This window comes from Plecotus auritus, assembly GCF_963455305.1.
Source record: "Plecotus auritus genome assembly, chromosome: 3".
Taxonomy (NCBI): Eukaryota; Metazoa; Chordata; class Mammalia; order Chiroptera; family Vespertilionidae; genus Plecotus; species Plecotus auritus.
The window spans coordinates 197,241,745-197,267,140 of record NC_137772.1 but is presented as its reverse complement, the minus strand read 5'-3'; the positions used below and the strand labels follow the sequence as shown (position 1 = coordinate 197,267,140).

The window sequence follows — 25,396 nt, the reverse complement described above, 5'->3', positions numbered from 1 at the left end:
AAGGAGCCCCCAGGGTTCCTTTTTTTAAGCTTTCACTTAAAAGTAAGTCACAGTTTTCCTGAATTTGAATTTATTTGGGGAAGACCACAGAAGGAAACTGTAGTTTTTGAAAAACAGGTCTCAAAATGCTGGACAGGATATGGGATAAAAATAAACTTATTTGATCAATAACCTCGTTTTTTAAAATTCCCCAAAAGTGGTCCCAAAGATGGCAGAGGAGGCTTTTAAACTTTGTGGTCATTAGTTAGTCAGCCTGTGTTAATGACCATATGATGGGCTTACAGTTCAAGTTCAATACACATCGCTACAGCAGGCTGCCGCTCACATGTTAGGAGCACTTCAGAGGACTGACAGGTGTCTAGTGTGATTGTATTTTCTGAACTGGAATCTACACATTTGTTTATAGGCAGTTTTTAGCGTGTTTTAGATTGACAGTGTAAACCCCTTCCTTATATGATTGTAAATGATCTTTTCACGCATTTCCAAACTTGATGTAAAGTTAATACCATTTATATTTTCAGTATATGCTTCTGTGATGTAGTTTAGTGCCCAATCTAGAGCCTTTTGCATGCCAAGGCCACTCTAGTATTTCTTGAGTATATGAAAGAGCAAGTAAACGAAGGTATGCCGGGTAAATTACTTTAGTACTAGAGCAGAATTCCTTGAATGGCATCAAATTCCCCTGACTGACAAGCTTCCTAAGCAGATAGCCATGGGTTGCCAACTCTGGCCTTTTTTTTTCAAGGGGGAACAGGGAGAGAGACCAAGCAGGGGAGATGGGAGTCTATGGAAGGAAAGCAGCAAGAATTGAGCTTTTTATACTGGTCATATCAGAGCATTGGTACTTCAGCCCCAGTGTCACCAGATGGTCCTTGCTGCAGTGTTTCTCATCTAGGAGGGCTTTGTTCTGTTTTGAGCAAGCCCGTTATGAGTGGAGACATTGAAAAGATAAAGAACAATTAGCATGATGAAGGAAATTTAGTTTAGGGAAAAGGTTGAAAAAATTGGAAATGTTTTGAATACAGAATAAGATTTGGGGTTTTCAAGCTGTAACATAACTTGGTGATAAAATCATCTTCTAGGTAAAAAAACCAAATCCCTCACATTTTCACTTGGCCAGATTGTGTTCTCAGTTTTATGTCTGAAATGTTGGGTTTTAAGTATTTTGTCTTTAAATTTTTAGCTTTAGCTTTAAGTGATTTTTATTTTTCAAGTTAAGAAAAGTAATCAAGGGAAGTTATTTCTTTAAAACACAAATGTACTGATGTGCCTTTTCTATGATCATGCTTTCTGAAGGGAAGGAGCCACATAGACCTGCAGTTAATGGTTCATTTCCTGTCTTCATGTTCTTTGGGCACAACTCAAAGACTTCGGTATTCCATCAATATACAAAAATCCTATTTAACTGCCTGGTGATATATATAAGAATGAGATTCTAGGAGTTTGTTTCTTATACAAAAACAAATAAGATGTGTGACAAATATGGGATTAGATATTGAATAGTCTTAGTTATAAAAGAAGTATAAATATTCTTTCTTCTTTAAACCAAACTGTGCATTGTGTAGAACTAATGGTCTTTTATGTAAGTGACATAGATGCTGTTTACGTAATGTACTAAATCCATCAAATTAAATTTCATGAAAAGATTAAAATGTGTTCATTAATAATGTATGCCTTGTATAATAATCAATATTTTGTTCTTTAAAAAAAAAAAGTCCTCAGATATATTGTACTTACCAGAAGAAAAAAATACAGAATCTGGAAAGCAACTCTACCCTTCATTTTCATATTTCAATTCTTTTATTTTAGAGTAATTTCTTACCAAACGTTACCAAGAAATATGCCAAGCCACCGAGCCCAGGTCATGGCCCGATACCCGGAAGGTTATAGAACACTCCCACGGAACAGCAAGACCAGGCCTGAGAGTCTCTGCAGTGTAACCCCGTCCCCTCATGACAAACTAGTGGGACCCGGCGCAGAGGAGAAGCGAAGGTCCATGAGAGACGACACGATGTGGCAGCTGTACGAGTGGCAGCAGCGTCAGTTCTATAATAAGCAGAGCACCCTCCCTCGGCATGGGACTCTGACCAGTCCTAAGACCATGGTTAATATTTCGGACCAGACAATGCACTCGATTCCCACGTCACCTTCCCATGGGTCAATAGCTGCTTATCAGGGATACTCCCCTCAACGGACCTACAGATCAGAGGTGACCTCACCAATTCAGAGAGGAGATGTGACGATAGACCGCAGGCACAGGGCCCATCACCCTAAGGTAAAAGGCTGCTAATCTTGTGTCAACTGCTGCTTTATGCATGCTGTGGTGTGTGGATTTTTTCTAGTACACTAGTCTTTCATTTATTTATTCATTTATTTATTTTTATATTTTTTGTTGTGCGTTTATTTTTATTTTTGAAGTAATTTTAAGCTCACAGAACAGCTGCAATGAATGTGAGACAAGAAAATAGGGAAGAACAGGCAAGGTAGCTCCTTTTTTTGTTTTAAAAATTAAGGAAGAATATTCTGCAGTGTCAAAATCTCATGTATCAAACCTCTCAGGAACAGTTCTTGAGCGGATGCATTATGCATTCTTCTGCTTGGTAGCGTCTCTCATCAGCTTTCCATGTAGGTTCAGACCACATGCATTTCTACTGGCTCTTCACTCACTTGCAGATTCTACACCTGCCAACCTCATCTCCTAACCACCAGCTGAGTATATGGCATATTGAAATATCTCCTTACATACTAATTTAACACTGGAATTACAATGCTTACTGGTATATACTTCTAAAAAATTGAGATTAAAAGATCATGTTTTAATTTGTATCTTAAGTTAGTTAAAGCATTGCTTAGCAGATTATTAGAATTGACTTCGGAATGCTTTTATCGATCAGCTTGTCATAATGCTAAAGAGTTGTTTCGATCAGACAGCCTGTTCGATGTCTGTCCTCTCATTTTCTTTTTAATTATAAGGAATTTCTTGCTTTATACCATTTTAAAATACACTTGTTCTTATCCTTGTGATAGGCTGAATCTTTCCGTTACATCATGTCTAAAGTCTTTCCTTGCTTTTCCCATAAATAAGAGTTAGCTAGAAATTGACAAGTCAGTCAGGAAGTTTCTGACTGGAGGAAGTGAGTCTTGCCAAGAAAAGGCTCACTTTGAACTTCATTGTCACAAAATTTAGTGTTTGTCACTTTGTACATCCAAAGGCAAATCATATGTGATAAAGATAGTAACAACATTCAAGAGAAATCTGATCGAATACAACTTATTAATGTGTGGTTGAAAAGTGTTCTCATATTTATTAGTATTTTTTGTATTTCCAGCCAAAAATTATCATCTTTGTTTGTTTGTTTGTTTTTTAATCCTCACCCGAGGCTGTTTTTCCATTGATTTTTAGAGAGATTGGAAGATAAAGGGAAAGACAGAGAGAGACATCGATTGGTTGCCTCCTGCATTCAGAAGGTGCCTACAACTGAGGTACATGCCCTTGACCGGCATCGAACCCAGAACCCTTTGGTCCACAGGCCGATGCTCTATCCTCTGAACCAAACCGGCTAGGCCTATCTTCTGTTTTAACAATAAATATGAAATGAATATGTGCTCTTTATTCAGTTCCCAGTTAACCCCTCCTCTCAAATAAACTTCTCCAACATTGCCAATTCCCCCCACCCCCTAACAATCTTATCTTTGATGTGATCAGTGGTTCTGGAAGTATGACCCATAGACCACTGGGAGGTGGGGGTTTCCCTGAGGGTCCCCATGATTCTCTCAGTAAGTAAGTTCAAAACTATTTTTATAATAATAATAAGGCATTTTCCATTGTGCTACCATTTTCAAAGAGTGCAAAAGCAACGCTGGGTAGAAGAACTGGTACCTAAATCGAGGGAGAGGCTCCAAACCATGCTTCACGGCCATATACTTGCAGTAAAAATAAATAAAGGAGCAGTTTCACTTAAGAATCCCTTTGAGCCCTGGCCGATGTGGCCCAGTGGTTGAGTGTTGGTTCCATGTTCCAAAAGGTTGCTGGTTAGATTCCCGATCAGGGCACATGCCCAGGTTTTGGCCTTAATCCTCAGTAGGGGGCATGCAGGAGGCATCTGATTGATGTTTTTCTCTTTCTCTCTATCTCTCCCTTTCTCTCTCTCTCTCTCTCAAAATACGTAAAAACATTTCAAAAAAAGAATCCCTTTGATAAAACAGTAAAGGACAATTTTATCATTTTAATATTCTGTATGATGAAATGGGAAATATACTTCAAGCATTTCTATTGCATACCAGAGTACTAATGGTTGTCTCCCAGAAAAACACCTGTATGATTATTTGAGTTGCATGCTGAACTATTTGAGTTGCAAGCTGAACTAGCTACTTTTTTTTTCTTTTTTTTTTTTTTCATGAAACACCATTTTTACTTGAAAGAATGAATGACAGACAAAATGTAGTTTTAGTATTGAAACGAATGACAGACTTAGTATTTGACAGACACTTCTCAACGTGAAATGTTAGCCTGTCACTTCATGGAAAGCAGCTGACAGTATCTGTCACTGATGACAACATTTGAGCTTTCAAGCAAAAATTAGAATTTTGGAAATCTCGTATCTGCCGCTGTGAGCTTGCTAGCTTTCCAGTGCTTTAAGATCAGTGGTGGTACTAACAAATGGGAATTACTAGTGCTGTATGCTGTCAACTTGGGAACATCTGCGTAACTCACTAAACCAGTATTTTCCACATGACCAATGTTTGATACTACAAATTCATGAATGGATAGGAGGGTCATTTAAACTGCAAATAGACTAATGGATGTTACTGAAACAGAGTACAAAAGTTTATTGTTACAGTTTCAGATACCACTTTGCAACTAACCTTTAAGAAAATATCACTTTTCGAGATTTAGTGTAATTTCAAAGATATTTATAATCATCCAAAAAAAGCTATTAAAGTTCTTCCTTTTCAATATATATGTATAAATTGTAGGTGGGGTTTTCTTTGTGTACTTCCACTAAAAAAGAGTATCACAATAGATTGAATACAGCAGCAAATATGAAAATCTAGCCAGACATTAAAGAGATTTTCAAAACTGTAAAACAGTATCCCTCTTGTCACTAAATTTTCTTTTTAAGGATATAAAGGGCTCCTGAGATCAATAAGTTTGAGAACCACTGAGCCAGACGATAGAGAATTACCCTGTCGGCATCTATATTTTAGTCAAGAAATTCTAGTATCTATCTTTTGGGGGTTTTTTGTTTTTTGTTTTTGTTTTGTTTCGTTTTTAAAATATTTTATTTCTTTGTGTTTTTTTTAATTTGTTTTTCTATCACCATTTCTCCCCCCGCCCCCCAGTATCCTTTTCCACCTCCACCAGTATCTATCTTCTCTCATAAGCACTACAGCAATTTTTAAATGGTATTCTTCAGTATAAGTTTAAGATTTCTCATCTCTGACATTGACCACAGAAATATGTATATTGTGCCTTTATTTTCCTAGCATGTCTATGTGCCTGACAGGAGGTCAATGCCAGCTGGCCTGACTTTACAGTCCGTCAGTCCCCAGAGCCTGCAAGGCAAAACAGTGAGTATGATATCTCTATTTACCATATCATGTTTTACGTATGTGCTAACATGATAGCACACATCTGACATAGCTTGTAAGTTTGAATTTTCAGACCGGTGCCTCCCAGAGAAAAACCGTGAATATTTTTGTGGAAGAGAATGCTCATCAGAAGAATCTGGAATCATGTAGCCATTTCAGAGTCCGGCTGGATAGCTCTCCCTAAAATGTCTGACTGCCTCCATATAAGATTATATTTTGAAGTTTTATTGTAGAACCTGAGTGGGTTTCTCTACTGCGTTGGGTGTTGATCCCCTCATCCTTAAAACAGAAGTTGGGATAGGTCATTAGTGGAACCAATTCAGCAAGCTACCATGTGTAGTCAAACTACAAGCCTAATAAGAAGTTTCTGCTGTGGATTTTTAGATAGATTAACTACTTTAGAGCAGAATAAAAACTAATTTGCATATTTATGAAGAGAAAGAGAGACTATAAAAATACTTAATCATTATCATTTTATTGTCAGTGTTATGTTCAAGGTGAGAAGGAGCTATATTATCAGGACACTATTATTCAAGTTAAAGAGAAAAGATGACTTTTCATCATTTTATTTTAATGGCATTCTTTTATCAGGAGAACTATGCTTTAGTATCTATCAGTAGGTAGTTTCACTTTCTGTGGAGATGTGATTTGAAGACCTATATACTGTAGTTGTTCCTTATTTAAAATTCTCTTCCTGCAGTAATCAGAACAAATTCATCTTACGTGTATTTTACAAACATTCTTTTATCTTTTACACACTTAGATATAAGGAAGATTCCCTGGCTTTAAATTACTTGTGGTTTATTCATTCAAGGTTAAAATATTGCTTGACTAAAATTAAAAACTTTTAGATGTTGGAATTTTCAAATATTAAATTGTAAATCTAACACAGACATTGGACATAAGATAATGCTAAATATCATACTATAAAATTTTCTCTTCTGCCTTGCTCCCTCTAGTGGGTATTTAGGATAAAAATTATTTAGCATCTACTTTTGAGGGAGTCAGATGTGCCTCTTTTTATTTTGATTCAAAATTCAAATGTCTTGTAAACTTAATTGGACAACTTCATCCTTTTGTGAAAATATCTCTTTATCTTTTTAACTCCATAAACAACAAACCAGAGTTTGATGATTTCTTCTTTTGGTATGCCTGCCAAATAACACTCTGGTATTTAATTCTCTTACTCCACCCTACCCTTCCCCTGGTCAGACCTCCAGGGCTTGGTCATAAGACATAGACTACCCACAGTCATGAGGTCACAAGATGTGGTTGGCATCAGTTTAAAAGCAACTACTCTTTTTGTTACAAAATTTCTTTTTCAAGTCATACACACATTCTTAGACTATTTACTATAAAAGACTTTTGTCTCACCTATATACTCAATTTTATCTAAAGAAACCAGTAGTAACTGGTTTATTTACTTCTGACATTTTCCTCACCTGAAGGCCTAAGTTTTTAATGTCATTTTAAATAATAGTTTAAAATGATTTCTGTCCCTAAAAATAAAATTGTATGGGGGAAAAAAGAGCAACAGCAAATGAACAACAGAAGAAAGCTGGTATAAAGCTGTGCTGTAGGCAAAACAAATGGATCTCAGGAAAGCTTTTGGCCTGGAAGTTTAAAAGCACACTGTAGCCCTTAAGTGAGGAGAGCCTCCCTTTGGCCTGGCTGCAGTTTTTAAACATAACAAAGCTCAGAGAAACACCCACTACTATTTTATGGCTTATAACACTGCCAACATTCATACTTTACTGTATTTCTAATGAAGAAAAATTTATCCGATTGGCCTGGTGGGGAATCTTACCTACCTTCTAATTTTTCTCCCACTTAGAGATGGTAGGAACCAATCGGAAACCACGATGGTTCCCTGCTTTCCCCAGAAGGTAGAAGAAGGCTGCTGTACCGATGAAAACTTTCTATGTGTATTAATTTTTTTTTTTTCTTAAAAAGTCAAAACTGATTTTTTTTTTTTTTTTTGGTCACGTAAAATATCCTATGAAGGTACTAACAGTGGCATTTAAAAATATAACTGGAAAGCAATGAACAGATCCCAGGTACTAAGTTTAATGATGGAAAGATATCATCCAAGTTTCACGTGAATTTTAATTCTTTATATTTACCTTCTATTTTGTAAAATAGAAAGTTGGACGTGCCAGTATTATTCTGTTGGTATAAAAGTCTTAGGTGTCATTTTTAAACATCTTATTAAACTAGTTTTAATAATCTTTTAATACCTCTATAATACACAATCTTTGTCATGCTTTTTAGCATTATGCTTTTGTATGCTTAACATTTAAATTTCTCTCATGAGTTTTGAGAAAATTGCCTTAATATACTGTCTTTTTGCTCTTCTTTTAAAGTAACACTGTTCCTTCTATTTCTCTAGATATCTATGCATTTATGTAGGACCTATCATCATAGTGCTTAGGCACTATGTTTGATGTCAGCCATAAGAGGAAACTTGCCAAGAAATCTTGGTTTAATGTCTGTCCCTTAAGACAACAATTAATCTGTTTTCCACTGTTTGGATTCTTAAATTGTACTCCTTCAGCCAGAGGAGCTTACGCTGCTGCTAATAAAGCTGAGACGGCAGCAAGCGGAACTGAGTAGTATCCGGGAGCATACGTTAGCACAGCTCATGCAGCTAAAGCTTGAGGCCCACAGCCCGAAGGTCAGCTATGAACAGCGTTGTCTGTGTCGTCTGCCATTGTCACCTATTTGGAGCCACTCATTAATCAGTTTGATCGGTGTCATTGGTGGTGAGCATGAGCCCATACCATCATTGCAAGGACAGCATTAGGATCGCCTATTGACCCTTTGAGAACTCCCTTGTTTATACATCCTACTAAAATACCAGGAGGATGCATTGCTTCTTAGCCTTCCATCCACCCCCTTACCTGCCAACTTTGGGTTGTGAGCAGTGAAATTCATACAGACTTCAAAATAGTGTTGTCACTTAACCAAATACTGTAACTTCCGCATCTGGTAAGACAGATATTGAGAAGTCCTATAATTTTCCATAAAGTATTAAGTTGAAAATTGATTATAGTTCTAATACTACTACTTATTAAATATCAGAGATTACTTTTAAGATATTTCTTTTGTTCTTGATTAAAAAGAATGGACACATGTAAACATTTCTCAAAGGGTTTAATAGCCTCTAATTATATGAGAAATATCCAAAGAAGCAGTACTATGCTGCAGAAAAGAATTAATCTGGAAAGCTTCTACCATTGTGTCTGCTAAAGCCATTTGAAGGATTTTTCTGCTTAATATTTCGGCTTGTATGCATGTCTACTTAATTTCTTACAAAACTAAGTATAATCTTATAATAATTTCATATGTCATCTGTACCGTTTACAGGGGAGCATGTGTATCAAAGTTATCGTGTATTGTGATATTATAGGTTGTGGTAAACTACCTGCTTTTTCTTATTTCAAAACTGACCTTTTCATGAATTCTGCCCCTTCTTTCTCTATTCCTTTGTTTCTTGATTGATGCCTACTAGAATGAAATTCTTTCGCATCATCTTCAAAGGAACACCATATATTTGGATCATCAGGTGGGATTTGTAGAATTTTCTTACATGTAATACCTAAGAGAACTCTAAATGTAGTGCGATTTTTCAGGCTAATTAGCTATTTCTGTCATTTTGAGTTAATAGCATGACTTTTACAAGTGACGGGATGAGAAATCCCTAACTGGGTAAATTCAGGAATACCATAAAAACAGGTAGAAAGGCAGTTGTAGAAGGAAGGAGCGGGGACGCAAATGCTGGGTCACCTGAAAGTGAGAGTCTGAATTCTCTAGATTTCTTTATCATCCCAAGAAAACGCCTCCTCATTGAAGCTTTTCTCAGCGTGGCCTTGACCTTCTTAAAGAGAGGGGCACCTCGCTGGGACTGCTTTGGGGGAAGGAGAGGAGGGCAGGTGCAGTGCGATGTGTTTCCCAAAGGGGAGTTTAAAGACAGGTGAGATGGGGCATGGAGATAATTTTTAAATGTGCGTCCTTCTCCCTTACTTGTCACCTCCTCCCAGTGTTTGGTCTTTGCTAAGCCACAGAGTCCGTTTTACTCTGTGATGGCAACGAGTGTGACTGGTGAAGGCGAAGATTCAAAAGTGAGAGTGGCAGTTCGTGAGCCAGGACTGGCGCTTCCACATTTCAGTTTTTATGAAATTCTCTATTAATATTTGATTTTAATTTGATGAGAATTTTTGATAGGTTCTTAAACAGCATCTCTTCGGTAAATCCATTTTGAGCTTGTTTTAAAATATTCAAACTTGAATATTTTATCGTGAAAGAAGTTACTGTGGAAAATATGATGTTTATATTTGCCTGTTTAAAACAAAATAATGTAATGCTTTAAGTTATTTTTCTAATTTAAAGGGGGATTTTACATTAGGATAACCCTTTAAAAGGTGTTAAATCATTTTTCTTTTAATTAAAAAAATACATATATTGGTAAAAGTAAGGTTTATTTATTTTCCCACAAACTGTTTTCTTCATGATTTTGCCAATTAGAATGCTTTCGAAATCAGCATTCATGAGTCCAAATTCAGAGCTTCCCTCCAGGACTGGCGCTACTGAAATTTAACCAGTGTATGTGGTACACTTTGAAAGCAGCCTAAAAAAAAGTCTCCCCTCAAAATTCCACACCACCAGAACACTACTACGATACATGGGGAATAATGGTCTTAAAACTCCTTTGTCTAAAAAAGCTAGAGACAGTGCAGAAAAACAATGGAATGTTACAAAAATTAGGCTTAAAAAACAATGATATAAATTTGAATTTGAAGTTATCTTGAATCCCTAGAAGTAAACCTAGTGGTTTGCTATAATTTATTATTCACCCCAATAATCAAAACTGGAATTGCAGAGGCATAGAACTCGAAAAAAATCTTAGGAAAGGACAGGTAAATATATCGAAAATACCACTATTTGCTGAGATGCTCCTCCTCAGCTCTCTTTCCCTGGTCAAAGGAACCTCTGTTCCTTCCCTTTACCTGAGCGACCCAGACCACATTGGAGGTTTATATTCCCATCATTCCTCTCTAAGCATGCTCTGCTGAGCCTTCCTATTGCACCATGCTAGTGGTCCTATAGGCGGCTTCTAAAAATCTCAACTTCTTATTGAGCCTCTCTAGTCTCAACATGTCAGCAGAGGTTTTCCGGTAATTCACCTTTTTCTTGTATTAGATCCTAAAATAAAGTTGTATTATTCCAACTCTTAAGTAATATGATAATGTAAACCATTACAGAATTTGTCCTGGCCAGTGTGTCTCAGTTGGTTGAGCATCTCCCCATGTACCAAAAGGTCTCTGGTTCAGTTCCCAGTCAGGGTACATACCCAGGCTTCAGGTTCAATCCCTGGTCATGGTGTGTACAGACAACTGATTGATGTTTACTAATATTTCTCCCTGCCAGTCTCTGAAATCAACAAAAACATATTAAAAATAATTACAGAATTTGGCTGCTTGAATTGCTTTGAATTGAGACTATGTCTGAAGGAAAAAAATATTGGGCCAATTTTAGATAATTGAACAATTTATAAAAAACATGGTGGGAGGTTTGCTCAGAAACTCAGATATTCCTAAACGTATATATCCTTAAGGTTTCCTAAAGAAAATCTCTCTTTAAATAAATCGAAATTTGTTATGGTTTCAAATACCTGCTGCTTTCACACTATCCTATATTTAATTTTATTTTTTTACTATCCTATATTTCATATCAGTAGTAAGTTTACTAAGTTATATAAAAATAATTATTGATAATTTTGAAATTTAATAATAAATTTTTATTCAGCTCAAACATTTCCAGCTTTTAATCTTGTTACTGCCGGTAACCTACTTTAGATTACCAGGTCTTTTGATTTTATAGGCATTATTGGTTGCCTGGGTTTATAAATTGATTCATCAGTTTTATATAAGTATAAATTGGAAAATAGATTTTAAAATCTTAAAGTGAAAGGAAAAGGCTCTGGTCCCATTTTATGCTATTTATCATAACCAAATGAACATGTACTAATTGATACACATTTTCAACACTTGTTCTGTTTGCTCTAATAAATCATCAGAATAGCCTAAGGCCAATAAAATGCGCCTTCCTCCTGCCCCTTGTCAGACTCCACCATCATCAAAAGAAGAATTTTAATTGATTTAAGTTCTTTTAATCCCTGTCACTATTCATGAAAATAAAACCAAGGGGTAGTCTCTAAGTTGCTTCACAGGTAAATTAATTTCTTATATTTCTGCAGTACTTACAATAAAAATTGAAAATACCTATTGAAATTCTGAAGACTAACATATTACACAGTCAATGCAAAAATCTTGACTTCTGATATCTGTAACTTGAGCAATATAATTTGGCTTCTAATTATCATCATTATGAGGACAAGTTATGTACAGAAGTGCTTTTTAAAATAACAAAAGCTTTGGTAGAATTTCTTCCTCCATTTTTTTTTTTTTTTCATTTTGAAGTATACTATTCTAGTTTGTTTATGTTTTTATAGCTCAGTAGACTATTCAGAGTCTACATTTATTAAGACTAGTGTAGGTTTATTTGTTATTTTTGTGAATTTTCAGAAAATACTGTCCAAAGTATTACCTGGGAATATACAATAATGCTGTGTACTGCAAGTGTCCCCCCCTCATGTCCCGCACGGTTCAGGGTTCGGGCTCTGGAGGAGGCCGCACGCAAATGAGACTAGAAGATATTAATTTGGAAATATTGGGGGCCAGGTGGGAGCCCAGCTCAAGAGGAAGGACTCCACCCCGCTCTTGCCTTGCTATCCCTTTTATTAAGACCATGGGATACAGCCCTAACCAGTTTGGCTCAGTGGATAGAGCGTTGGCCTGTGGACTGAAGGGTCCCAGGTTCAATTCCAGTCAAGGGCATGTACCTTGGTTGCGGGCACATACCCAATAGGAGGTGTGCAAGAGGCAGCTGATCGATGTTTCTCTCTCATTGATGTTTCTAACTCTCTATCCCACTCCCTTCCTCTCTGTAAAAAGTCAATAAAATATATATATATATAAAGAAGCCCCTCCTTTAAAAAAAAAAAAAAAAGTCTATGGGATACACCCATAGCCCTTAGGCAGGCAATTCCAATAATAGCCAATCAGTAAGGATTTACATAAAACTAAAAGGTGGAAGTTGCTTTAGCTACCATTGTCTCAACTAAACAGTGGGTGGTTGGCTCTGACCTTTCAGAGCCTCAAGGTTGACCAGCCTTCCGGGTTCCTTGTCCACACGTCTCTGCTGCTGAGGACAATGGGCGGCTTCCAACAGTGTACTTTATGTACCTTATCCAGGTTCTATTTCTTAAATGAATAAGTACATAATATATCAGTAACTCATTTTCTTCTCAATCAGCTTACTTATCACCGAATATGAGAGGAACTTTTGGTTACATTTTAAATGAAACTTGCAAGCTTTATTCTAAAATATACCTATAAAATTGATTTAACATGTATTAGTTTTTCCTTGTTCATTTCTCTTTCTAGCAGAATACAGAAGGGGTGGCAAGAGCTATCAGTAAAATTTTGCAATGGGTCTGTACTTCCCAGGAAGTGGGAAATAAATTCAAGATTATCAGCCCTTATAATGGTATCGCTTCTGGAAAAGAATGTTGTAGTTCCTTGAAAGTGAGGGAAAAGAGACTATCATGATACACTTTCTTCTCAGAATAGGGCAGATTGAGCATGATTTTTGTGACTATATGGCCCTGCTGAACAATAATTTGATGGTTAGGAGGTCCTAATGTTTCTGTGGAGTTAAACGTAATTCATCTGTAATAATAAAAGAGTAATATGCTAATTAGACCGGTCATCCTTCTGGACGAAGCCAGAACTAGTGGGAAACCCGGGTCCACGGTGCCTGCTGGCAGCCAGAGGGAAGCCCTGGTCCCGGTGCCAGAGGGAAGCCAGTGCTGGCGGCAGGAGGAAGGAAGGCCTACTTTTGCACGAATTTCATGCATCAGGCCTCTAGTTTGTTTGTAATTGAGGTAATGGTTTCCATAGCAGCTTATTGTAGTCAACCATCTGGTGTTCAGCTGTGAGATATAGGAAGGGCATACTGGTTGTTTGGGTTCCTGTACCCTTACTGGTTATTAAATTGTTTTCTAATAGTAACCCTGTTGGTTAAATTCCAGGCCATAAAACGCTGTATTTAGTATACCTAAAAACTCTACTTACTGCGTCATGTACCCTAACTAGTGTCTCGTTCTTGGCTCCTGTAGCCTGGACTGGGACTGGTTGGACTGAGCAAGGAAGTGAAGCTAGGATTTTAGAATCTAGACCAGGAGCAGGAGCTAACGAGGAGCTGGGCAGGTATACTTCAAAATGAAAAAAAAAAAAAAAATGCAGGAAGAAATTCTAGCAGAGCTTTTGTTATTTTTAAAAGCACTTCTGTACGTAAGTTGTCCTAATAATGATGATAATTAGAAATCAAGGCAGGATGAAGACGTGGAGCAAAGGCTGGAGCTTTCTGAGCAGTCATGAAGGGAGGGTTAGTAGGAATGAGGAAATTAGAACATGTCCCATCCCTTCATCAGTTTTCCTCCTATTTTAGCTCCTTCCTCCATTTGTTTCTTTCTCCGTCTCTTGCTTTCTTTCTGATTTCCCCCTATTAGTGATTGAAGAACAGTTATGGGGGAATTTAGGTGATGTTCCCTTTTCCTTCTTCCTGAAACCTTCCTGTCAGTTTCCGTGTTAGGCAGTGATAATGGAAAATGAGATGCTAAGAGATACACAGTTTGGGAGAGACAGGATCAAGAAACTTGGAGCAGTGTTTCACAAGCCTTTCGTAAGCATGCTGCCCCCTTGTGGGTAAACTAAATATATACCAACCCTCGCCTTTACTATTACACCTCTTCAGTAGCCAGTCACTCTCTTTGAGAATACCAGCTACAGTTAATCGAGTTTGACTTCTACAGTTTAACAAAGCTGAGCTTTACTTGCACTGGTCCTGCAGCAGGTATTTTTTCATCTTTTAAATATAAAAGTGTAGTAACATTGAGTGTACTTTCACAAATTGCCCTTAAAACTGTGACTTCACCCCTCTCCCTTTAAGAGTCAGTATGGTTAATTGCATCAGAAACACCTGCATGAGAATGGGAAAGAAAGGGACATACCTCAATTGGCCACACATATGTTGGGGATTGCCCGGGCCCAATGTATTCAAAAGTTCTTTGAGGAAAGAATATGCTTCTGCTATCATCATTTAATGAACTTCATTTGCCTCTACGCAGCTGAACTATCTCCCCCAGCTAGAACATACCTAAGTCATTTCTGAAGATAGCATCAACTAGTATATTCTGCTAACCCTAAAAATAAAAGGCCAAAGTAAGAGGAAACAAGCATTTCTTTGAGATCAAAAAGAATTGCAATCTGAGGGCATAGATTCAGGCAGAAACCCAAATGATGTCTTGATTATGGGGTAAAAGCAAGGGGTTTTATGAGAAACGAAACGAAAGGAAATAATTACATGAATAGGAGGGAATTTCTATTGGTGCTAATAAGTTATTCTTTAGCCATTCATAGTGGTGCAACTTCTAAAGAATGTACTTACTTTTCAGTCCTCTAGTCAGGATGTCTGCCTTGCGGTTAGCTTTACAAACAGTTGTTTGGAAGACACTGTTGGTTTGGCCCAGTTCAAAGGTTATTTTGCCCAGTTCAAACATTCCATAGGCTCAAGGAGCAAGAGGTGTACAAGGCCTTCCTCCGAATGACAGCTCCAACTCCGTTTGGAATGACTCAGTTTGTATCTGTTTTCTCAGTTCTCTAACACCAGATGGCTAAAGGACCTGATCCTTAAATTCTCACGGAGGAGCTGGAGGTTTCTATGACAAGACAGTTTGCCATTGTAGACGAAAAGAAACATACAGCTTACGCATTCCTCTGGTGTTCCTTGTTACATGAAAAGCTTACGGTTCACAAGAGTCAGTAGCTAACTTCTTCTGTCTTCTTTTATCAGCACATTTTTTTAAAGTACTATCAAGTACTTGTGGGAGGATAAGAAAATCATTTTTGCTTAATACTAACTTCTAAAACATCTTGCAGAGTAAGCTAAACTTTTTAATTTGCAAAAGTTTCATAATCAGGTTTTATGATGTGATTTTCTAGTAAATGTTAATACTTTATGAACTGTATACTAAAACTACTAGTGACTTTTGAAAGAAATCTAATCTTCTATCATTGGTTGCTGAGGACATTCCTTATCAGTACGCTTTCTAAATCCTTTCAAGAAACCACAATGAGAAAACTCTATGGACAGGAACTCCGGCCACTTTCAAACATACCATGCCAAGGAAAATGCAAAAAAGGAACAGTTAGCTGGGTGTATGTAATTGGTGCTGAAACCATTCGAGGTAAAAATCCCAGAGAACTTTTTTGCATTGTGTTCTTTGTGTTCATGAAAGACAGCTTCCCTCCTAGGGAAGAAATGCTAACAAGATGATTGAAAAGATTCTTGATGGCTTTCATTGTTCATGTCAACTCAGCAACTTCATTCTACCGAGCTATTAAGCAGGATCCCATTTTCTCTAATATTTCAAGGGGTCCTGGAGCTTCTATTTTTAAGGATGATTGAGAGCTCCACGTGGTAATGTTTCTAGGCGATGTAGAATAGGCATTTGGAAAAAGCAAACCAAGGAAACTAGAAAACTGAACGAATGTTCTTTAACACTTGCTAACCCAAAGTAGTTACATGGTAGAGAATATCTGTATTTTCTTAGGCCTGGCTGTTAAGAACGATACTGTCTCTCTTTCCCTCACATCCCATTCCTCCTTTTTTCTTTTCCTGCCACTTTCCTCTGATTATTTGATCATAGAAGTAGTGGGGAGAGGAAGGAGTGACACCCAGAAAATTCTTAGGCTGAATGTGACATCATAGTGGCAGAACTCTAAGAAGACAGTGGGTAGAACAGAATTTAGAACGTGGAGTAACAGTGTATGTGTGTCACTACTCTGATCTCTTGGCCTATCCAGTGCTTGCAGGCGTCCTCAAACTACGGCCCGCGGGCCACATGCGGCCTGCCAAGGACATTTAACCAGCCCCCGGGTGCCGCTGCCTGTCCTGCTTAGCAGCCGACTCGTCCCGGGCCCGCAGTGCGCATAGGAATTTGTTCATAGCATTTTTTTTTAAACTATAGTCCGGCCCTCCAACGGTCTGAGGGACAGTGAACTGGCCCCCTGTTTAAAAAGTTTGAGGACCCCTGGTTATACCGTCTTACCATGGTTCTCCTGCTTCTTACAGGTAATTAATCTCTCCCTTTTTCTTGGTGTTCTCTAAAGATTCATCCACCCCATCATTTTACTAATTGTCTCTTTGTTGTTTTCCGTTCTAGCCCCTGAGTGTCTCCCAAAAAGCAGAGCCTGTGATGTGGGCTTGTTTTTAGAAAGTTTACTTTGGGGAGTGGTACCACAGGAGTGAAGAGAGTAAGCAAGGAAGGAGGGGATATATTATCAACTTCAGTAGGCAATTTGAGCTTCATCTGACTGGTTCTTGTTGACAGATGCATAGAAACACTGCAGAATCACCCACCTGAGCAACAGAAGAGGGAAGCATTTGTACTGGCTTTCACCCTTCACTGACCAAGGGTTTCCCCTAAAGACTAACTTGCCAGCACAGTGACGTTACGCATGCATGAGCGCCCAGTGGGTCCCCATGCACAAAAGGTGTCTCAAACAAACTCTCGCTCTCGGCAGTTTCAGTTATATATTTCTGGTTGCTCGTGGAGATCTCCATTTGGCCGTGCTGCCCTCAGTACGCCCCCAACAAGTAGTCACCAAATATGGGCAGTGCAAAAACCACCTGCCACATGTCTTTTGTCTAACTTGGGAAATTTCACAAGCTTTCTGTTCCCTGCAAAATAAGGTTTCTTTCTGGTTTGTCATTCAAACCTTCACTCCACCACTACCACCCCCCAACCTGTGAAACACTTCTTCCCCTATAAACCCTTTTCTCCAGCCTGCGACTCACTGTTTCTCAAGTATTTCAAAAGCACACCCACTGTGCACCTGTCCAGTATCTGTGCACCCTAATAGCTTGACTGTCATTTTACAATTTTCAAAGCACTGTGTGTACAATATCCCACTGGTTTCTCATCCATTGCCTCATGTGGCCTTTAACCCCATTCTGTTTTAATGACTTTATTCCCATTCAGTCTGTTTTAATAACTTGCCTAAAATCACAGAGCTAGGATGAATACTTTGTATTAGTGAATTTTATTTTTTTTAAGTACTTATTTATTTGTTTTTTGGTGTGTTTTTTTATCCTCACCTGAGGATCAAATTTACCATTGATTTTTAAAGAGAGTGGAAGAAAGAGGGAAAGACAGAGAGAGAAACATTGATGTGAGAGAAACACATCAATTGGTTACCTCCTACATGCACCCTGACCAGCCTGTAACCGAGGTACATGCCCTTGACCCAAATCAAACCCAGGACCCTTTGGTCCGCAGGCCGACATTCTATCCACTGAGCCAAACTGGCTAGGGCATGAATTTTATTTATTTTTTTCATCAATTTTGTCTTTTTTAAAATTAATGGAGTTGTTCTTAAACTTAGAGTAGTTCTGTTTCAGGCTGCTGATCTTTGTTACCTGAGGACTATCAGCTCCTCGTTAAAACAGAATTTCCCCACCCCTCCTAAAATGTATAACAGTTCAATTTTGTGTTTTTATTATATATTTTTTAGAAACTTATTAAGCAAAGATTTATGGAGCTTAGTGTAGGGCAGCATGTTAGTGCTTACAAAGTAAGAATTCATAAATGGTTTTTATAGCCCAAGAAGGAAATAAAGTTGAGCCTAAATGCCAAAAACATTCGTAGAGTTAACCTAAGGTATGATTATGTCTTTAATTACATACATAAGCCGATAAGTCTTTGAATTAATGGCAGGAATCTTGCTACTCAGTACCAATTATAACTCAGTAAAAGTACAATTGTATTAATAAAACCCAGATCCTTACATCTAGAAGATATTTCAGTTTTGATTTAAAGCTCAGACATAGTTTAGAGTAGATAACCATGGCCAGAACAGATATTTATTTTTACTAACAGAGATATAAGATTTCCACTTTGGTATCTTCTGTCCCTTTAAAATGGTATTGTTCAAACACTTGCAAAGGCCCAGCCAGTGTGGCTAAGTGATTGAGCATCAACCTATGAACCAAGAGGTCATGGTTCAATTTCTGGTGGGGCACATGCCAGGGTTGCAGGCTCAATCCCCATTAGGGGGACGTGCAGGAGGCAGCTGATCAATGATTCTCTCTTATCACTGACTAGAGGCCCGATGCACAAAATTCATGCAAGGGGCTCAGCCCTTGCAGCCCTGGCTTCATCCGGAAGGATATCTGGAAAGGTCGTTAGGCTGTCCTAATTAGCATATTACACTTTTATTATTATAGATGTTTCTATCTCTCCCTCTCCCTTTTTCTCTGAAATCAATGAAAAAAAATACATATATATATATATATATATCACTGGAGATAAATTATATGTTAATGATTTATAAAGACATTAGCTTACCAGCCGTGGGCAAACTACAGCTGTTCTATCCGGCCCGCGGAGCCGAAAGAGCGGAGGGTTCTCTTGCTCTCCCCTCCGCTCCTTTACTTTGAATTTATATTAGTTCACACAAACACTCCATCCATGCTTTTGTTCTGGCCCTCCGGTCCAGTTTAAGAACCCATTGTGGCCCTCAAGTCAAAAAGTTTGCCCACCCCTGGCTTAGACCTTCAGCATTTTTCAAAATAGAACACAGATAAATAGCTCAAAATGGTAGCCTTTAAAATGATGTTCTGCTGGGTTCAGGGTAGTTTCATGTTTCTCAGGAAGTGGGTTTTATCCATATTCTGAAGCCAGTTTGGAAATGTTTTTGTTTTGTTTTTTTAAGAGAATGTCAGATATGTTAGACTCCTATGTTAGTTTCCCAATTTGTTGTTCCTTTCTGATTCTTCTGAATATATAGCAATTGTAATATTCTTCCCACATGGTCCGTTTATTCTGATTGCTTTAAAATTTTCAAATAGGCCTCTATACTTTGCCCCATCAGTTATAAAGAGACTTATTTACATTCTTCTATTGAAAAAGTCACTTCACATTTCCCTGCTTCCTGTTATACAGTGAGTAGTCTCAATAGGTAGTCAGTGAGCCTTCAGTCTCAGGTTCTGGGACTCTCCGATGTGCCCCAGTGAGAGTGGAAGGCATTTCCATTGTCATTGTCCAAATGGCCTGTTTTAAAGGCCCTTGCATTCCTCAGAGCCTCACCCGAGGCATGTCAAATTCTTTAGCTTTTTAGTTTTGCCTCACATCTGAAGAGCTGATTATCTACACAGGAGGACATTCTTAAGAAATGGATTCTTCAGGATGGATTAGGCTATCGAGGTTTTTTGCTATTCTTAAGACAGATTCCCAACTTAAAAATTCTTTTCCTAAGATGTCATTAAGAACGCAGGAAAAGTCCATTTTCCATTTAAATGGAAAATCACAGCACAGAAATTGGCCTTCTCATTGGTTATCAAGGAAGGACAAAAGCTTGCTAAAAAAAAAGAAGTTGTCGGCACAGATTCAGACTCAAGGAAACTCAGTTACAAGATAGAGCTTGAGTGCTTTTCCTCTCCTGGGAATGAGATCCAGATCAGGGTGGAAATTATACTTATTTTACTGGTCTGGAACTTCTAGACCTGCTGTCTAATATGTTAACCACTAGCCATATGTGGCTATTTAAATTTACATTCAAATTAGTTATGTTTTTGGAATAGTACTAGTAAAAGTCATTTCCTCAGTTGCTCTAGACACATTTCGAAAGAGCCACATGTGCTGATGGCTGTAATATTGGACCACACCAATATGGACATTTCTGTCATCACAGGAAGTTCTGTTGGACAGTGCTATTCTAGGTGATTTATTATATGAACTTTTAAACTAGTAATTAAGCTACTTCTTAACTACTTCTTATACTTAAAGGAAAATTGGAGAATTAGTCTTTTCTAAGGCTAAGTTATATGAATGAACATGTTGGCTCTGCTCACTGCTATTCTCCTTCCTACCCTTCCTCCTAAAACTTATTCAGGCACATTTATCTCATGGGTTACATTATCCTATTCCTTTTGCATTTGTAGCTGGTCTAATTTCTATAGCGATAAGAGACTTTGAAACCAATATTTAGAAGTCGCCAGAATAATAGAACTGGCGATTGGAAACTGTATTCCTGACTAGCATCCCAGGTCCCCTTTTTGATTCTGCTGAGTCCACTAACACTATTAATAAGAAGATTCAGTTTATTTTTTAAAGGGCTTACGTGTCTTAGTGCTATATCTTATACAATGACAAGAGACTATTTTACGTTAGAAGCAATACTTGTGTTCAGATAATTTGTTTTAAATTTTTCGTCTTTTGATAGTTGTGCAGGGATCCTGACCAGCATTTTGTACTGACCCATTAAGACCTTGAAAAACTCCTTACTGGTGACGGTTGAGTTAGTCCTCAATTACTTGCCTTAGTGCCAGGATGGAACCTTGGTTCTCAAGCCTGGTTACCTGTCAGAACCTCCAGGAGATCTTCAGAAAAACAAAAACCAAGTGTCCAGTACTCCAGGCTCTCTGCCCCCTCGCCCCCCCCCCCCCCCCAATCAGGATTGCCAGAGCTCCACCCAGCCCTGCATATATTTTTAAATCTCCAATGTTGTTGTTTTTTTGTTTTTCCAGTCAGGTTGAGAACTACTGAGGATAATAATTGCCAGGAACACCAAAGGAAAAAGAAGTCTAGTTTTTCTCAAACACCATCTTAGTGCTTTCTAACCTTTTCAATGGTTGACACACAGAGAGAGTGACAGTATTTGTACAGCCTTGAGAGACACTGGAGGAGGTCCTGTCAGGAGCATGTCTGACCCACTGAGGACTCAGATGGTCCCTATCTCCACACCCCTGTAACCCATTCCCAGCCCACAGTGTCAGTTGGGAAGTTCTGCGTCAGATCCTAGCAAGTATGACCTAGTTACATATAATCATGTTGAAAAGGTTTTTTGATGATGAGTTTTTAAATCAAGATATTTCTTATAGTATCAATGGATGCTTTATATTCATATTACTCAGGGTATCTCAAAACTGAGAAAGAAGCTAGAAACAAGTATCAGATTTTCTAGGTAGTTTTTCTAAACACTTGAACTTACAATTTCAAGTAAAAATAGGTGTTTTTATTGTAAGCAGAAATGTATTGGCCTAACTAGGTGTATTTTTAAGATGTTTCCACTTAAACATTTTCTTGTTTAATTGCTGAAGTTAATTATGAAAATAATGGAATGTCTGAATCATACATTCTCATTTTTACTATTATAAAATAATGGGCTTTTTATAATTTAGCAATTAACTGAAACCTGAGCCTGTATTACCTGTTACTTCAAAGAAGGAATTAAAGCAGGAAGCAGAGCATTTAATTCAATCCCAAGTAAATTATTAAACATCCTCCACGTACTAATTAGTCTTTCTCTTGCTCTCATTCCTTAAAGCATGTCGGCCGTTAACACCATTATCATAATGCTGTCTAGGATTCTTGTATTCAAGCCAGAAGAGATTTGTTACCTATTCCTTTTTCCAAGAACTTGAAGACGAAATCCCAAAGAGCTCATGGAACATTCTATATTTTATTTTTTAGGTTAGACTTTACTACTGTAACTCAAAAACTATTATGAAGTTTATGTGGCAAAAGCCAGATAAAATGTGCGGTTTCAGTGTAAAGTTACAGGAACAAGACAGTGTCTAAGTATTAAAATATAGAGTACTTCAGAGATAATTGAGTGAAAGGAACCACTAGCCTATGTCTAGCATGTATTTGGAGACAAAGCAGATCTGCTATTCCAATTCAGTAAATCTGCAAAGAGTGAAGGTTCCAGTCAGATCATTGAAATTGTCTAATAGGGACCACACTTGCCTTGTATGGGAATACTGATTATTGTGTTGAGTTGAATTCAGCCGTTGTATGTCATGTACGAGGAGAGAGGTCCTTTAAGTGGTGACATAAAGGACCTGCACAGACCATTATTACAGCCTACTACCCAGTCATCCTGAGAGTCACGAACTAGGTGGGTGTGGTGCCCACGGGAAGTCTGAGATGGTCCCACTGCTTCTGCCTTTCTGCATATTGTCTTATCCCATCTCTTCACCTTGGGTAGAATGGGCCCCCAAGGAGTATACGAGCTGAGGAATGCTCACTATTATAAAATTCCATTTGGCTTACTTGAACACCTTGAGAACATCCTAGTTACTTCTGCCAAAGGAATCTTTAGACCAGCCCGCCACCTTGATGTTTTAATGCTATTGTCTACATTAAAGATTCTCAAGACTTACGTTAGCATTATCTGGAAATCAGGAGGACTGGCTTCTCTTTAAGGTCCTCCAGTGATCCTGGTGTAGGTTACAAACCACTGGTCTATATACACTTGAACTTCGGTTTCTGAAGTAGCCAGTAATAAAAAGGAAAAAAGGTATTATAAGATAGTCCTATGTATTTGCAAATGCATTGGGTAGCTTACTTTTTAATTCGTTAACATTTCTTCCAATACACTTCGGATGTAGATGTAGATTCATAAGTCAAAATAATGGCTGGGAGAACTATTCTGTAGATCAGAGCCTCACTACACTCGAGGCCTCCAGGATTGAACATGATATGAACACACGGTGCTCACATTTTCCTTACCTCTTTATGTCACCGAGGGGTATTTGCTAGAGGATAATAATTCCATAGCATATTTCGTGTTTATGTATTTTTATTCTTGACTCTTCAGTACATTTTTTAATTATTACTAGAAAAGCAGAATCTACTCAGCAGAGAAAACTTGGGAAATATAGAGAACTACAGAAAGAGAAAAAAATAATAATCCACATTCCCACAGTTCAAAATAATTGCTGCAAACATTTTCATTCCTTCATTGTACTAAATTGTCAGCTTTAAGGAGAGGCCTTCTAATTCAAAAATTCTAGGGTTTGATGTGTATGTTTGAAATTTTTCACAATGAAAAAGTCTATTCTAGAAGCAACTCTGAGACACTCTGCAGTTGGTATATTTTAAACATTATTTTTGCTTTTAGTTTTTCTGTTCCTCATCCAGTTGATTCTGCTGTGATTCCTTCTTAGTGACTTAAAATTTCATGATCTTTGACATGTAAATTAAACAGGCATTTCCATATCACACACAATGGCTTCCCTGTATATGCATGCATATTTACCCACTCAAAGTAAATACGCATGTTTATACCTAGCTGGTTTGGCTTAGTGGATAGAATATTGGCATTCATGCTCTAGCTGGTTTGGCTCAGTGGATAGAATATTGGCTCATAGCCTGAAAGGTCCCAGGTTCAATTCCTGTCAAGGGCACAAATCTTGGTTGCAAGCTTGATCCCAGCTCTGGTTGGGGCATGTGCAGGAGGCAACCAATCGATGTGTCTCTCTCACATCGATGTTTCTGTGTGTGTGTGTGTCTCTCCCCCTCCCTTCCACTCTCTACAAATCAATTGAGCCCTAGCCGGTTTGGTTCAGTGGATAGAGCATCAGCCTGCAGACTGAAGAGTCCCAGGTTCGATTCTGGTAAAGGGCACATGCTCAGGTTGTGGGCTTGATCCTCAGTGGAGGGTATGCAGGAGGCAGCCGATCAATGATTCTCTCTCATTGATGTTTCCATCTCTCTCTCTCCCTTCCTCTCTGAAATCAATAAAAATATATATTTGAAAAATAATTTTTTTTTAAAATAAATGGAAAAATATCCTTGAGTGAGGATTAAAACAAAATAAGTTTTCCACTAAATAAATCAAGCCTCATTACCTGTCTGCGGAAACCATATTGTCCCTTGTCCTTTTTAAATACATTTGTAAGTAAATTCCTCAGTCTTGGAGTATGAACACTAGTCATTGACTGTGCCATATTGGAACTCCACTTAAACTTTCATGCCCCTGACTTTCAATCTTCCTTCTCCCCCCCCAACTCTTACCCCTCCCCCAGTAATCTGTGAGTCACATACTCTTTTGTCTAATCTCCATGGCATGCTGTTGAAAAATAACAAGCATAGATGAGAGTGCTTTGAAAATTCAAATTACATAATACCAAAAATGAATGGGGACTTAAGCTATTTGTACTATCCTATCTAATAAAAGAGTAATATGCAAATTGACCATCACTTCAACACACAGGATGGCTGCCCGCAAGATGGCCACCACAAGATGGCCTGCAAGGAAAGGCAGTTGTGGGCGATCAGGCCAGCAGGGGAGGGCAGCTGGGAGGGACCAGGCCTGCAGGGGAGAGCAGTTGGGGGCGATCAAGCCTGCAGGGGAGGGCAGTTAGGGGCGACCGGGCCTGCAGGGAAGGGCAGTTGGGGGGGACCCAGACCTGCAGGGGAGGCTGTTGGGGGGGACTAAGCCTGCAGGGGAAGGCAGTTAGGAGTGACCAGGCCTGCAGGGTAGGGCAGTTAGGGGCAAACAGGCTGGCATGGGAGCAGTTAGGCATCAATCAGGCTGGCAGGGGAGTGGTTAGGGGGTGATCAGGAAGGCAGGCAGGCGAGCATTTGGGAGCCAGCAGTCCTGGATTGTGAGAGGGATGTCCGACTGCCTGTTTAGGCCCGATCCCGGTAATCGAGGAGTTGCAGATTGGAGAGGGTGCAGGCTGGGCTGAGGGACACGCACCCCCATGCACGAATTTCGTGCACCAGGCCTCTAGTTATATCTATAGTTTTCTATTGAGAAGTTACTTTCCAACATTAAATACAACCTGTACTGCATTGTTTCCTGTGTGCATGAGATGTCGCCTACAAATG

At 38.4% G+C, this 25,396-nt stretch overlaps 1 protein-coding gene across 23 annotated transcripts in view; it reads left to right on the top strand.

The window, feature by feature from the left end:
* PLEKHA5 (pleckstrin homology domain containing A5) overlaps positions 1 to 25,396 on the top strand; it is a 216,445-nt gene that overhangs the window by 151,713 nt on the left and 39,336 nt on the right. For 19 of the 23 annotated variants that reach the window (XR_013960293.1, XM_080662933.1, XM_080662925.1 and 16 more), the window contains 4 exons: positions 1,810 to 2,275; positions 5,488 to 5,571; positions 8,147 to 8,266; positions 9,104 to 9,157. Coding sequence is in view for 22 of the 23 variants with exons in the window: in XM_080662933.1 (XP_080519059.1) it covers positions 1,810 to 2,275; positions 5,488 to 5,571; positions 8,147 to 8,266; positions 9,104 to 9,157 (724 nt within the window). In the remaining variant the exon portion in view is untranslated. The remainder of the gene's footprint in view (positions 1 to 1,809; positions 2,276 to 5,487; positions 5,572 to 8,146; positions 8,267 to 9,103; positions 9,158 to 25,396) is intronic. The other 4 variants (XM_080662927.1, XM_080662922.1, XM_080662926.1 and 1 more) reach the window with 1 other exon arrangement.